This window comes from Bubalus kerabau, chromosome 12, assembly GCF_029407905.1.
Source record: "Bubalus kerabau isolate K-KA32 ecotype Philippines breed swamp buffalo chromosome 12, PCC_UOA_SB_1v2, whole genome shotgun sequence".
NCBI lineage: Eukaryota > Metazoa > Chordata > Mammalia > Artiodactyla > Bovidae > Bubalus > Bubalus kerabau.
The window spans coordinates 77278724-77295161 of NC_073635.1; the positions used below are offsets into that span (position 1 = coordinate 77278724).

General features: G+C 37.2%; 1 protein-coding gene across 6 annotated transcripts in view; it reads right to left on the minus strand.

Annotated features, from left to right (window-relative positions):
- Nucleotides 1-16438, minus strand: part of UGGT2 (UDP-glucose glycoprotein glucosyltransferase 2) — a 156298-nt gene that overhangs the window by 123356 nt on the left and 16504 nt on the right. For all 6 annotated transcript variants that reach the window (XM_055542858.1, XM_055542857.1, XM_055542856.1 and 3 more), the window contains 3 exons: nucleotides 14959-15071; nucleotides 10238-10412; nucleotides 6961-7057 (listed from right to left, as the gene is read on the minus strand). In XM_055542858.1, the coding sequence (XP_055398833.1) occupies nucleotides 6961-7057; nucleotides 10238-10412; nucleotides 14959-15071 (385 nt within the window). The remainder of the gene's footprint in view (nucleotides 1-6960; nucleotides 7058-10237; nucleotides 10413-14958; nucleotides 15072-16438) is intronic.

Consider the following 16438-nt stretch of genomic DNA (forward strand, 5'->3'; position numbering starts at 1 on the left):
AATGGGAAAGACTAGAGATCTCTTCAAGAAAACCAGAGATACCAAGAGAACATTTCATGCAAAGATGGGCACAATAAAGGACAGAAATGGTAGGGACCTAACAGAAGCAGAAGATATTAAGAGGAGGTGGCAAGAAGAACAAAAATCTTCATGATCCAAATAAACACAATGGTGTGATCACTCATCTAGAGCCAGACATCCTGGGATGCGAAGTCAAGTGGGCTTTAGGAAGCATCACTACAAACAAAGCTAGTGGAGGTGACTGAATTCCAGTTTACCTATTTCAAATCCTAAAACATGATGTTGTGAAAATGCCGCACTCAATATGCCAGCACATTTGGAAAACTCAGCAGTGACCACAGGACTAGAAAAGGTCAGTTTTCATTCCAATCCCGAAGAAAGGCAATGCCAGAGAATGCTCAAACTACCGCACAATTGCACTCATCTCACACGCTAGTAAAGCAATGCTCAAAATTCTCCAAGTCAAACTGAACAGTATGTGAACCGTAAACTTCCAGATAGATGTTCAAGCTGGTTTTAGAAAAGGCAGAGGAACCACAGGTCAAATCCCAACATCTTTTGGATCACTGAAAAAGCGAGAGAGTTACAGAAAAACATTTACTTCTGCTTTATTGACTATTTCAAAGGCTTTGACTGTGTGGATCACAAAAGACTGTGGAAAATTCTGAAAGTGATGGGAATACCAGACCACCTGAGCTGCCTCTTGAGAAACCTGTATGCAGGTCAGGAAGCAGCAGTTAGAACTGGACATGGAACAACAGACTGGTTCCAAACAGGGAAAGGAGTACGTCAAGGCTGTATATTGTCACCCTGCTGATTTAACTTGTATGCAGAGTACATCATGAGAAATGCTGGACTGGATGAAACACAAGCTGGAAGCAAGATTTCTGCAAGAAATATCAATAACCTCAGATATGCAGATGACACCACCCTTATGGCAGAAAGTGAAGAAGACTAAAGAGCCTCTTGAGAGAAGAGTGAAAAAGTTGGCTTAAAGCTCAACATTCAGAAAACTAAGATCATGGTCTGGTCCCATCACTTCATGGCAAATAGATGGGGAAAGAGTGGAAAGTGACACTTTATTTTTGGGGGCTCCAAAATCACTGCAGAAGGTGACTGCAGCCATGCAATTAAAAGATGCTTACTCCTTGGAAGAAAAGTTATGACCAAGCTAGATAGTATATTAAAAAGCAGAGACATTACTTTGCCAACAAAGGTTCATCTAGTCAAAGCTATGGTTTTTCCCGTAGTCATGTATGGATGTGAGAGTTGGACTATAAGGAAAGCTGAGCATTGAAGAATTGATGCTTTTGAACTGTGGTGTTGGAGAAGACTCTTGAGAGTCCCTTGGACTGCAATGAGATCCAACCAGTCCATCCTAAAGGAAATCCATCCTGAATATTCATTTGAAGGACTGATGCTGAAGCTGAAACTCCAATCCTTTGGCCACCTGATGCGAAGAACTGACTCTCTGGAAAAGACCCTGATGCTGGGAAAGATTGAAGGCACGATGAGAGAGGGACGACAGAGGAGAAGATGGTTGGAGAGCATCACTGACTCAATGGACATGAGTTTGAGTAAACTCCAGGAGTTGGTGAGGGACAGAGAGGCCTGGTGTGCTGCAGTCCATGGGGTCGCAAAGTGTCAGACTCTAATGAGCAATTGAACTAGAGTGAACTGATAAACCAAGAAGTCTGCAAGAAACCCTGGGCTTACTCTTATGCCAACAAGAAATCTAAACCCTAAAACATACAGGAGTTTTCACATATTTCTGACACCTTCAGACATAATCATGAAACCTTTAGATTGACACCAAAACTCATGGTCTCAAAGGATAAAGATATATTTTATATTAATTTCCCTTCCCCTCTCCTTTACTTACCAAATTGTTATAGTATACAGTGTAGTAAGGGTGTATTTAAGGGTACTTCAGGTTGTAAGAATCTGTGACCTTTTACAGCAAGGGGCTATGTTTCATCAGAGGGCATAAAGTACACTTCTCCTTTCTCATTCGTCTGAGAGTCTGGACTTCTAAGACCACAACTAAAAACCCTGGAATGCTTTAATCAGGTAAACATTTACTGACTGCCTTCTATAATGCCCACTGCCTGCCAGATGGACACCAGGAGGAGACATGCAAAAGACACAAACCTTACTGGGTGGTAAATGAGAGAGACAAACAGACAGCTTTAACAGACTGTTTAAAACTTTTCCAAAAGGAAGGACAAAATATATGGAATACAGAAAATGGAAAAATCCTCCTCTGACAGAGCAGGAACATAGGCAGCCATCTCAGAGGTACTGACTGAGACATATAATTCTTAAAAGATGAGCAGGCCTCAGACAAGTAAGAGGTGGAAGGAAGGTTTCAGGCAGAGGAACAGCATATGCTAAGGGATGAAAGAACTCCAGAGGTCATAAAGCCTTGGCACAGAGCAACACATGGACCCATCCAGGAAACAGAAAATTGTTCTGTACAGTAGTGCAGTGTTACAGGACCACAGGGTACAAATGAGAGGTCTGAGAGGCAGTAAGAAGGCCGAAAGAGGCCAAGCTGTGGAAAGCTCCATTGTGTTACAGGACTTTAATTTATGAGGAGGGTACAAGGAACCACTAGGGTTACTTAGTTATTTAGGTAACTAAGGGTTTTTAATTGGTAGAATCACAAAGTCAGAAGTTCTGATTGAACACAGGAAGTTCAATCAGAAAGTACTGTGGATTTAGAGAAGAGCTAACACCTATCCTGCTCAAACTCTTCCAGAAAATTGCAGAGGATGGTAAACTTCCAAACTCATTCTATGAGGCCACCATCACCCTAATACCAAAACCTGACAAAGATCCCACAAAAAAAGAAAACTACAGGCCAATATCACTGATGAACATAGATGCAAAAATCCTTAACAAAATTCTAGCAATCAGAATCCAACAACACATTAAAAAGATCATACACCATGACCAAGTGGGCTTTATCCCAGGGATGCAAGGATTCTTCAATATCCGCAAATCAATCAATGTAATACACCACATTAACAAATTGAAAAATAAAAACCATATGATCATCTCAATAGATGCAGAGAAAGCCTTTGACAAAATTCAACATCCATTTATGATAAAAACTCTCCAGAAAGCAGGAATAGAAGGAACATACCTCAACATAATAAAAGCTATATATGACAAACCCACAGCAAACATTATCCTCAATGGTGAAAAATTGAAAGCATTTCCTCTAAAGTCAGGAACAAGACAAGGGTGCCCACTTTCACCATTACTATTCAACATAGTTTTGGAAGTTTTGGCCACAGCAATCAGAGCAGAAAAAGAAATAAAAGGAATCCAAATTGGAAAAGAAGAAGTAAAGCTCTCACTATTTGCAGATGACATGATCCTCTACATAGAAAACCCTAAAGACTCCACCAGACAATTACTAAAACTAATCAATGACTATAGTAAAGTTGCAGGATATAAAATCAACACCCAGAAATCCCTTGCATTCCTATATACTAATAATGAGAAAACAGAAAAAGAAATTAAGGAAACAATTCCATTCACCATTGCAACGGAAAGAATAAAATACTTAGGAACATATCTACTTAAAGAAACTAAAGACCTATATATAGAAAACTATAAAACACTGGTGAAAGAAATCAAAGAGGACACTAACAGATGGAGAAATATACCATGTTCATGGATTGGAAGAATCAATATAGTGAAAATGAGTATACTACCCAAAGCAATCTATAGATTCAATGCAATCCCTATCAAGCTACCAACAGCATTCTTCACAGAGCTAGAACAAATAATTTCACAATTTGTATGGAAATACAAAAAACCTCGAATAGCCAAAGCGATCTTGAGAAAGAAGAATGGAACTGGAGGAATCAACCTACCTGACTTCAGGCTCTACTACAAAGCCACAGTTATCAAGACAGTATGGTACTGGCACAAAGACAGAAATATAGATCAATGGAACAAAATAGAAAGCCCAGAGATAAATCCACGCACATATGGACACCTTATCTTTGACAAAGGAGGCAAGAATATACAATGGATTAAAGACAATCTCTTTAACAAGTGGTGCTGGGAAAACTGGTCAACTACTTGTAAAAGAATGAAACTAGAACACTTTCTAACACCATACACAAAAATAAACTCAAAATGGATTAAAGATCTCAACGTAAGACCAGAAACCATAAAACTCCTAGAGGAGAACATAGGCAAAACACTCTCTGACATACATCACAGCAGGATCCTCTATGACCCACCTCCCAGAATATTGGAAATAAAAGCAAAAATAAACAAATGGGACCTAATTAACCTTAAAAGCTTCTGCACATCAAAGGAAACTATTAGCAAGGTGAAAAGGCAGCCTTCAGAATGGGAGAAGATAATAGCAAATGAAGCAACGGACAAACAACTAATCTCAAGAATATACAAGCAACTCCTACAGCTCAACTCCAGAAAAATAAATGACCCAATCAAAAAATGGGCCAAAGAACTAAACAGACATTTCTCCAAAGAAGACATACAGATGGCTAACAAACACATGAAAAGATGCTCAACATCACTCATTATCAGAGAAATGCAAATCAAAACCACTATGAGGTACCATTTCACACCAGTCAGAATGGCTGCGATCCAAAAGTCTGCAAGCAATAAATGCTGGAGAGGGTGTGGAGAAAAGGGAACACTCTTGCACTGTTGGTGGGAATGTAAACTAGTACAGCCACTATGGAGAACAGTGTGGAGATTCCTTAAAAAACTGGAAATAGAACTGCCTTATGATCCAGCAATCCCACTGCTGGGCATACACACTGAGGAAACCAGAAGGGAAAGAGACACATGTACCCCAATGTTCATCGCAGCACTGTTTATAATAGCCAGGACATGGAAGCAACCTAGATGTCCATCAGCAGATGAATGGATAAGAAAGCAGTGGTACATATACACAATGGAGTATTACTCAGCCATTAAAAAGAATACATTTGAATCAGTTCTAATGAGGTGGATGAAACTGGAGCCTATTATACAGAGTGAAGTAAGCCAGAAAGAAAAACACCAATACAGTATACTAACGCATATATATGGAATTTAGAAAGATGGTAACAATAACCCTGTGTACGAGACAGCAAAAGAGACACTGATGTATAGAACAATCTTATGGACTCTGAGAGAGAGGGAGAGGGTGGGAAGATTTGGGAGAATGGCATTGAAACATGTAAAATATCATGTATGAAACGAGTTGCCAGTCCAGGTTCGATGCATGATACTGGATGCTTGGGGCTGGTGTACTGGGACGACCCAGAGGGATGGTATGGGGAGGGAGGAGGGAGGAGGGTTCAGGATGGGGAACACATGTATACCTGTGGCGGATTCATTTTGATATTTGGCAAAACTAATACAATTATGTAAAGTTTAAAAACTAAAATTAAAAAAAAAAAAAAAAGAAAGTACTGTGGAGAACAGATGGATTATTCTCTTTTGGAGATGAGAGGATTAAGGGTCCTGAAGAGAAGGTCAGTTGGAAGACTGATAGTCATAAGCAAAGGGGGGAAAAAAGAAGTGAACTAAAGGAGTGGCAAGTAGAATGGAGAGAAGATATATTCCAAATATATGATAAAAGTTAACCTGCAGTTTGTAATATAGGTAATATATGTAATCACATGACTTTTTTAAATTGTTTTATTGTTGAATATCACATGACTTTTTAAAGAAACTTCTACAAGCCCAAGGACAGTTAGAAAATGCCTATGTTACTACCATGACTGTTAAATAAGATGTGTGTGTGCATGTGCGTGTTGAGTCACTTCAGTCATGTCCGACTTTTTGCAATCCTATGGACTGCAGGCCGCCAGTCTCCTCTGTCCACAGGATTCTCCAGTCAAGAGTACTGGAGTGGGTTGTCATGCTCTCCTCCAGGGGATCTTCCTGACCCAGGGATTGAACCCAAGTCTCTTATGTCTCCTGTTCTGTCAGACAGATTCTTTACCAGTGGGAAGCACTAAACAAGACACTAAATTATAAAGCACTGTAGAGCAATATACAAGCTATATGGAAATATAAAAAATCTGGGTATTACTATTTCTGCTATACTTTTTCAGTAACCAGCAGGATTTCAATTGCAATAATACAGATGTTGATCTGTAGCACACTCAGTAGGAGGGAGTAGAGCTAAGCTGTAATCAGAGCAAGGCCTCCAGGACCAGAGCTTGAATAGAAAAACAAAGCAGAAGCAGAAGCAGCATCAGAGAGCATGTAACAGAATGAATTAGAAATTCTTAACCAAGAATCAGGTATAAATACATTTCCAATGAGCCAGGTAATAAAAGATTTCCATAAGAATCTGAAAAGTTCTTTACCATTTTTAGGTCTCCAGTTTCTTTCATCTAGAGCATGCATTCAGTACACAGAACATAGGATACTGGATTGGTAGATTGCAGATCTAATCAATCTAATCAAATATTCACAGGACTTTCCCATCCCATTTCAAAACAAAAACACAACACAAAACTAACTTTTTTAAAAATAAATACTTCAGACCAAGCTTTGTAAAGCAGTGCTTACCAGTGAGTTTCAGGTTTACCATGACACAACCCCTTTAGATCCACAATCTTTGCCCCCAGGGGATGATTAGGTACATCACAGGCCAGTCTGAACTGGGTGAGCCCCCTCGTAGTCATAAGCAGCCTCATCTATTGCTTCTACAAATCCTATATGTAGTATCAATTTTTATATGTTGCTGAAAATGACTGGGAAGCCATTGAATATAACCAAAATAATATGCTACTTCCAAATTTTTGAAATTTCTAAGAGCATAATAACATGAAATACATTTTAGTTTAAAATTAAATTGCCTCCAGCCTCAAATTAACATGTGTAGGATTAAATGGAAGTATGTAACCCTCCAAATTTTTTCTACACAAATACAGAGAATAAACTTACTTTTGACTTGAGTATCATCCAATGCTTTGTATTCTGTACTCTTAATCGCTAGCTCCACACCATAGCCAGATAAATACATTTTCTGTGAGGATGGTTTCTGTTCAAACACATTTTTTTTTTTTAAAGAAAGAAAATATTTTGTCAAACACCTGCTTTTAATTCAGAATGACTGTGTGTTAGGACATGAGGGTAAATCATTAATACTGAAGTTTTTAATCACTGTGAAATACTGCTATTCAGGGGATATTTATATTCTCTTTAGAGATAGTCTATCAAGGAACTAGAAACTTGTTGATGACCACTTCTTTACTTTCTAAAACCTCTGTCATGACACTAATGTTTTAATTACTCTTACAATGAAAAAAGTATCTGATCTTTTTCTGTTATACCATGATAATTTTGCAATCCTTCCCATGAGTTAATTAACAGAGGATCCAATACAAGTGAGTTTCAACAAAACTGTACTCTTTGGGGAGAACTACACAACATTTCCTAAACCAGTAAGTGCTTTCATTTGCTAGTTGTCTTGATGGAGTGCAACTAGAATGTCCCCAAAAGCAAATACTGGAAAGTAGAGGCAAAGGAAACAAAAAAACTCAGTGCCTTGAGCAACCTATTCAGTTCTTTCTTCATGTTTCTCGATGATTAAAATATACCAAATGCCACAGGTTAGCACATATCCTTGCAGTGAGAGGTCACAATTTGCCTAAAACTGAGTTGTCTGAAGTATTTGTGATCAGAATTTGGTACCTTACTTTCTTTCACCTTATATATTAAGGGCAAACATAAAATGTACTTCTAGAAATTACCGTAAGAAGAAAAAGAAGTCATATTTTTTTTAAAAAGTAAGCAACCTGGATGAATACATGTAAACTTTAGAAGATGTTTAAGGTTCTTTCTGGCTTCTAGACTGAATTCTTATCAGTTGTGCTATAATCATTACCATTTGGCATATTTTTCCATGGGTTAGAAAACCTATTTAACCTAGTACTTAGCAAACTCCTGTGAAGATGGACTGATGTTGAAGCTGAAACTCCATACTCTGGCCACCTCATGCGAAGAGTTGACTAATTTGGAAAGACCCTAATGCTGGGAAGGATTGGGGGCAGGAGGAGGAGGAGGAGACAGAGGATTAGATGGCTGGATGGCATCACCGACTTGATGGATATGGGTTTGGGTAGACTCCGGAGTTGGTGATGGACAGGGAGGCCTGGCGTGCTGTGATTCATGGGGTCGCAAAGAGTCGGACACGACTGAGTGACTGAACTGAATTATGAAGATGTTATGCCTTGGCTTAACTAAGATCTGGATGAGGGCAGTTTTCCAATCCTACACATGACAGAGGAAGAGGCAAACACCAAATGGAAAGGAAATCTTAATAGTATACTACTCTTTTAACTCTTTTCTTTATTCCCTAAACTTCCCCAAGTCTTAAAAATAAGTAAGTATATAACCTGAGTGACTATTCCTGGACTGTTTTATTTTTAAATAAGATGATGTAAGAATTAGCTTCAGATATGCAGAAAGTTTAACATTGCTGCCCACACTAAAATTTAATTTGCTAATTTCTCAGGCACATGCTATAATAAAAGATAGCATAAGAAAACTGGGTTGTTTATAATTAGAGTAATCTGGAAAAGTTTAAAGTCTTTTAAAGAGTTTTCAATTTCATACAGCTCAATTTAAAAATACATTTTGACTGTCCACTCAAAAGACAATTAGTTGGTGGCTATGCTCTAAATTCACATATCTTGTTATAGTTCATGAAAGAAATGCAATTTCACATAACCAATTTCTATCATCAGTTCTGGAACAGTATTAGCTCCTCAGTAATAAAGATAAATGGTCATTAATTTCATATTTACTTTCTCTATTTGAAAATGCATTAATATAAAAATCTGAATTGTAGTTTAATAACTTTGGATTTGCAAACCAAAAATTCTCACAAGCTAAATCAACTGTTGAGAGGAATCTTTCTTAATTATCCTATTTCTTCTTTCCCTACAAAAAAGGCATCTGTTCAAAAGGCAGCGTGAATAACTCTGTTTTTATTAGAATTACATGTTAACTAGATATACAGTATAAATATTTTGGATGCACAATATGTAATTAATTAAATAGGTTATAATTTGATGCTACAAAGTACCCAGATAACTGTTGAGTATGCTTTCACAGAAGTATATTTAATGGTCACATTCTCCAAAGAACAGCCTGGGACACTGATTCTTAATAGATGAAAATGCCACCCAGCAGGAGCATATTAAAATCACTTGGGGACTTCTTTAAAAAAGATAAACATATACTGTAACCTCATATTCTTTTTCTGATATAATTGAAATATAACATTGTATTAGTTTACAGCGTATAATAAATATAATGATTTGATATCAAATCAAATCAAACCTTTGAACAACATAGGTTTGAACTGTGTAAAGTGCAATGATCAAATTATACAAGGATTTTCTTTCCAATTGTAAACTACACTATCACATAATCCTTGGTTGGTTGAACCTGCAGATTCTGAACCATGGATACAGAGGAATTGTATATTAATACTTAGCATGAATATTTTGGGAAGTGCAAATTAAAACACTCTTTTCATGTTTGGAATATAGAAATAAAAAGAAAAGTCCTTCTAAGAGCCATTTTAGTGTATGAGGTGAGCGTTTGGTTGTATGTGTGTGTTGGTGGGGGGTGGAGGTGTTAAATAAAATTTGACATAGCATAGTAGTAAGTTTTATGAAGTCATTAAAAATAGAATAATGTGGTAGAGTGTGATAGCAGTGAGAGTCGGGAGAGTGGGGGATAATACTACACATTTGATCTGAAACTTGAATAAGTAAGCAGCCTTTCAAACAGAGAGCATTGGTTTGAGAGCATTCGTATACAATGCTTAGCACAATGAACTAATATATACTATCAATATATCAAGTTAGATTTCCTCATTATGGATACATTTTAATTAAAAATAACTATGTTTATTAGTCCTACCAAATATTATGCATCCTATTGTTGTATGGTTTTGTTTTTTATCCAAGTTGTAAATCTGTTCCAGATATATATATGATAAGGGAAAGAAACATAAACAGGATACTTTCCAGAAAAGACACAGAATCCCAATATATTTTTCCACATAAAATTCACATTTGATAGTTGTGTTATCAGATATAAGTATTCTAGGAGAAGTTATTATGTAAAATCTAGTAGAGAAATTATAAAAAGTAGTTATAAAAAAGTTTTTATAGCCAAAGTAATCTTGAATAAAGCAAGCATGTACCTGAATGTAATGCCGAAGAACATAAAGAATTTCCCCATTTTGAGCTTTTTCAGACAACACTGTGTGAAATTTACGAAACGCTCTTGTACCCATTTCTGCATAGAGAATAATCACTGGTAAATTCTCTTTGTCTGTAGGAAATTTGTGATCTCCTTTAAACAGATATGGTCTGGGCCTAAAATGAAAACAAAACACAAACAAGAACTGAAAGTAAAGAGCATATGAGAAATAAATCATGAAACCAAAGAGTGGTGCCTCTAATCTGCCAGTTGGTCATCTTCCAAGCGGCAGACCAGATAGGTAGGCCACTGGCAACAGCCCAGGGTCAGTAAAAATGTAGCAAGTTTCATTAGGGGTCAAGGATTCCTCAGGGATAAGAGAACTGCCTTGAATTCTGCCCATCTGCTTTTGGTTTTACATAGATGCAGCCTGGATGAGGGCTTCCCAGTTGGCATCAGTGGTAAAGAACTAGCCTCCCAATGCAGGAAATATAAGAGATGCAGGTTCAATCCCTGGGTCAGGACAATACATAAGAGAAGCAGGTTCAATACCTGGGTCAAGAAGATGCCCTGGAAGAGGGCGTGGCAACCCACTTCAGTATTCTTGCCTGGAGAATCCCATGGACAGAGGAGCCTGGCAGGCTACAGTCCATGGGGTGGCAGAGTCAGACATGACTGACACAACTTAGCACACACAGAGCCTGGATGGACAGCAGCAGAAACCCTAAGACACCATCAACTTCAAACTGAGCTGAATGTATCAATAACTTGATGCAAGCCTTAAGGGAATAACAGAACTGAGGGCCCCACTGAGTCAGAAATTTTACTTCAGGTAAGGGACTGGGGCATGTGCTTTGTCCCAAAGGAGAACTGCTGCCCCTTTACCATGTAACCCTAAGATCACAAAAGGTCAAAGCAACAGTGCTCTTGAATATACTATTTTCACTTGACCAGAGACAATTGCTGGGTCCCTTCCACCCTATTAGTCATTGAATCCTAGTTGACTTAGGCCAAAATGTAAACATCAGATAGTAAGAGTTACAAGGCTTCCTGAGTCAGCAGTTCAGTTTCAACTAAAGCTTAGCAGTAGTTATCTTTTTAAAAGGGGTGTACTTGATGGCTGAGTCAGGCAGGTGGTGCTGTTGTACTCAGAAACTGCATTCTTTTGCACTCAGGCAGCCATTCAGTCTGTAACTGAAGTTGTGATTTCCTCTTCTCCTCCTGGGATTCTATGTTGTTTCTGTTGGACCACCTGGGAATGTACTACATGTGGTAGTCTCCCAATGAGAGTGTCTCCCTCTAGACTTCATAAGCATTCACATCACTCAAAGCATATACATGTACTATATCAATACCAGTTACAGATTCAGATGTGGGAACCAAAACAGTAAAAACAAAAGTACATTGAATTGGCCTAGTGTGCATGCTAAGTCGCTTCAGTCGTGTCCGACTCTTTGCAACCCCATGGACCATAGCCCACCAAGCTCCTTCGTCCATGGAATTCTCCAGGCAAGAATATTGGAGTGGGTTGTTCTCCTCCAGAGGATCTTTCCAACTCAGGGATCCAACCTACGTCCCTTACATCTCTTGCACTGGCAGGGGGTTTCTGTACCACAGCACCACCTGGGAAGCCCGAATTGGCCTACAGATCATTTTAATTCCCTTTCCCATTATGCACATATTCCAAACCACATCAGTTGAGTCTGGGTGCCTTTTCCTGAAGTAACAAAGACCTAAAACTCTGTAATGAGGAGCTACAATAGCAGGTTATCAGAAGACTGCTATCACCCAGCAGAGGCACAGGGAGTGAAGAACAGCAAGGGGAGAGAGAGGGGAGTCTCCCAAACCCAGGGGGCCCTTGTCCTTCCTTTCCCAGAAAGCCACGTTGTCTGTCAACATTCCACCCTTGTTTCTAAAACTGTCAAGAAATGTAAAAGGGCTATGGCTTGGTTTCAGCTTACTTACAAAGTAATAAGTTGGGCTTCTGTCATGCCTCATGTCTGGCAGAAGTCCCATGTCTGGCAGAAGACATGAGACTCTTGTGTCAAAGACAAAGAACTTTATTGCTCAGGACATAGCAAGCAGAATCAGCATTACACCTGCTCCCCAAGTTTCACAATAGGGTGTGTGTAACAAAATATGGACCCAAATGGATACTACACAAACACTGGGTGTACAAGGAACACCGTACCTGGGAAATCATCCTTTTATAACATGCCCACCCTTCTTTCCAAAAGCAAAATTTTTAAATTTCTTCTCAAAATTAGGAATTATGTAATTCCTCAAGGTTGCTCACTACAAACACAACCATGAAAAATCGTTCAAGTAAAAAGCGGTCCAGATCTTGCCTTTTTTACTTGTCAGACCCAGCAAGAATATGCAGGAATTCACAGGGTCTATGGCAGGGTGCCTCTCCTAACAGCTTGATGTTAACCTTGTGTTAAATCTTATATTAATTTAGACTTAATATCTAAATATTAAATATTTAAATTTAATTTAATATTAGTTTCCATAAGAAAATTGAAACATCAGACATCAGAAGTCAGAAACCGATAGCAATTATAAACTAAAAGTTATCAAAATTCCCTTTATGAAATGAACTAGGAAAAAAAAAACACATTAGGGCTGACAATTTTGGAGTCAGTCTATTAATGCTTTAGAGAAATATATAATTCCTATGCTAAATTAACTCTTACAGAATAACATGGTTGCCTAATTCACTATATGAAGTTAGAATAACATTAAAATTGGCATAGTTTAAATAACAGCTAATCTCATTAAAGTAGAAAAATGAGCCTTAATAAAAGCATAAGCAATCAACAAAAATTAACACCACACAATTAACAAAGTTTTCCCTAGCAACACAACGAAGGTGTAATAGTTTAAAATATATTACACAATATGTCCAAAGAGAGAAACTTTGAATTCATCTTAATAGGTGAAAAACAGTTCATAAAATAAAACAATTATTTCTTATTCTAAAAACAGAAGAGTATAAAACTTCAAAGTTTTAAAAGAAGGAGTGAACAGAAGACATTTGATGTTATACACTGAGATTTGATATAGTAAACATTTAAATTCTTTAAATTAACTAATAGATTTAACATAATTCTAATTAAAACTCTACCCAGGTTTTTTAGGGAGTCAGTTTGACAGGAGAAAAAGGACTCTGGTGTTAGTTTGAAAGCATCAACGAGCACAGAGCTAAGAACTTTTGGAGGGGGAAAAAAGCAGCTGTGAAGAGGAAATTGTCCTGTGAGACACTGAATAAATTATTAAAGCAATAAATACTAACAACAAAGCACTGTTACAAGAAACATAACAGTATAAAACAAACAGTTATAAAATAGATCATAGCATAAATACGATGACTATAACAACTGACTAGCACCTGAAGGGGGGAAAGATCTGACTGGATCCTTGCCTTCCTATGAAAATAAATTATATATATATTAAAAGTTTAAGGTAAAATAAAAACTTTAAGAAAGCTACTGGAAAATATTAGTAAAATCTCTTACTTACACAGGTTTGGAAAAAACTGTCTCAGTATAAAAACATACACACATAAAGGAAAAATCAGGCTACATAAAAGTTTCTGTACATTAAAATTAATATGAAATATAAGAAAATATTTGAAAGATTCCAACAAAATAAGTACTAATATGAATTACTAAATATACATTACTAATATATAAATAACTCTTTCAAGATTAGAGAAACAACTTTAATACTGTTTAAAGTATAAACAATCAAGCAGTAAAACACTTACTGGTGGGTACTACTCTGTAAAAATCACTACTAACTTAATAATCTCCTTCTTACTTCTCATATTAATTTGCATTAAATACTTGGAAGAAGAAAAATGTTTTGAATAATGTGTTTATAAAAAGGTAATTCTGTATTTTTGTTATTAATTTTTAATTTCCAAGGTACACATTCAATTTATATTTAAAGAGATATAGTCTAGATAAATGCACAGTTTTGTATGTTTACAGGCATACCTCGTTTTATTGGGCTTTTTGCTTCATTTATTGCACTTCACAGACAACTGCATCAATCACTGAAAGTTTGTGGCAGCTCTGTTGAATGAGTCTATGGTACTATTCTTCCAACAGCACTCGCTCACTCCCTGTCTCACATTTTTGTAATTCTCTAATTCTCGCAGTATTTCACACTCTCCTTCAGCAAAAAGATTAAGACTTGCTGAAGGCTCAGATGGTTAGCACTTTTTAGCAATAAAGTGTTTTTAAGACAAAATGTTAATTTGTGTCTTACACAAAAATGTGTAAGACACATTTTTTAGACAAATGTCATTTGTACACTCAACAGACTATGGTTTAGTGTAGACGTAACTTTCATATGCACTGGGATACCAAAAACTTCAAGTGAATTATGGCAGTATTCACTTTATTGAGGTGGAAATGAAGCCACAATATCTTTGAGGTCTGTCTGTATTTGAAAAAAATAACTTATGTATATAAAATATCTCTGTCATGTGTTTTATGGTATTTTGGTATTCTAAAATCAAAAGCTAATCAAGACAAAATATTGAAAGTACTTATATATTTTAGAGAAAGACTTAAGACTCAGATGAATATTTAGAGCACATTCTTTTTAAATACAGTCTTAGAATATTACAATTTTTATTGCAAGAAATTTCTATTTCAACCTTCATCTCTCTTTATAAACTGCTCCTTTTACTACAGGCTATCATTAATTTACCTTGAAGTAGCCTTCTTCAGCAGCTTTTTAATCTCATTAATTTTACAGGTGTATTTCTTATGGATAACCACAAATGCAGCACAGCCTTCTGGTGGGGGCTCATCAGCTGCAATCTAAGATTTCAAAGATGACACTTAGCTACAGTAGCTGGTAATTACAATATCACTTTTAAAACTCATACATTACTTTGATTAAAATAGCTTATCAACTACTATTAAGTTATTGCTCTAATTAAAGTAAAAATACCTATACACAGGAAAAATCTAACAATTTAACAAAATCAACTTTATAGTACGAAAATATGCTTTGAAATTATTGAAAATGTACCACTAAACTAAAATATTCTTTATAGTTAATTTCAATGGTGATTTGTCCTCATTATTTCTTTATCTCAGTTCAGTTGCTCAGTTGTGTCCAACTCTTTGTGACCCCAAGGACTGCAGCACACCAGGCTTCCCTGTCCATCACCAACTCCCAGAGATTACTCAAACTCATGTCCATTGAGTCAGTGATGCTATCCAACCATCTTTTCATCTGTGATCCCCTTCTCCTCCGGCCTTCAATCTTTCCCAGCATCAGGGTCTTTTCCAAGAGTCAGTTCTTCACATCAGGTGGCCAAAGTATTGGAGTTTCAGCTTCAGCATCAATCCTTCCAATGAATATTCAGGACTGATTTCCTTTAGGATGAACTGGTTGGATCTCCTTGCAGTCCAAGGGACTCTCAAGAGTCTTCTCCAACACCACAGTTCAAAAGCATCAATTCTTCTGCACTCAGCTTTCTTTATAGTCCAACTCTCACATCCATAATTGACTACTGGAAAAACCATACCTTTGACTAGAGGGACCTCTGTTGGCACAGTAATGTCTCTGCTTTTCAATACGCTATGTAGGTTGGTCATAATTTTTCTTCCAAGGAGTAAGCGTCTTTTAATTGCATGGCCATCTCCAGTGATTTTGGAGCCCCAAAAAATAGAGTCTGCCACTGTTTCCACTGTTTCCCCATCTATTTCCCATGAAGTGATGGGACCGGATGCCATGATCTTAATTTTCTGAATGTTGAGTTTTAAGCCAACTTTTTCACTTTCTTCTTTCACTTTCACCAAGAGGCTCTTGAGTTCTTCTTTGCTTTCTGCCATAAGTATGGTATCATCTGCATATCTGAGGTGGTTGACATTTCTCCCGGCAGTCTTGATTCCAGCTTGTGCTTCATCCAGTCCAGCATTTCTCATGATGTACTCTGCACACAAGTTAAACAAGCAGGGTGTCTATATACAGCCTTGACATACTCTTTTTCCTATTTGGAACCAGTCTGTTGTTCCATGTCCAGTTCTAATTGTTGCTTTCAGACCTGCATACAGATTTCTCAAGAGGCAGGTCAGGTGTCTGGTATTCCCATCTCTTTCAGAATTTTCCGCAGTTTGTTGTGATCCCCACAAAGGCTTTGGCATAGTCAATAAAGCAGAAATAGATGTTTTTCTGG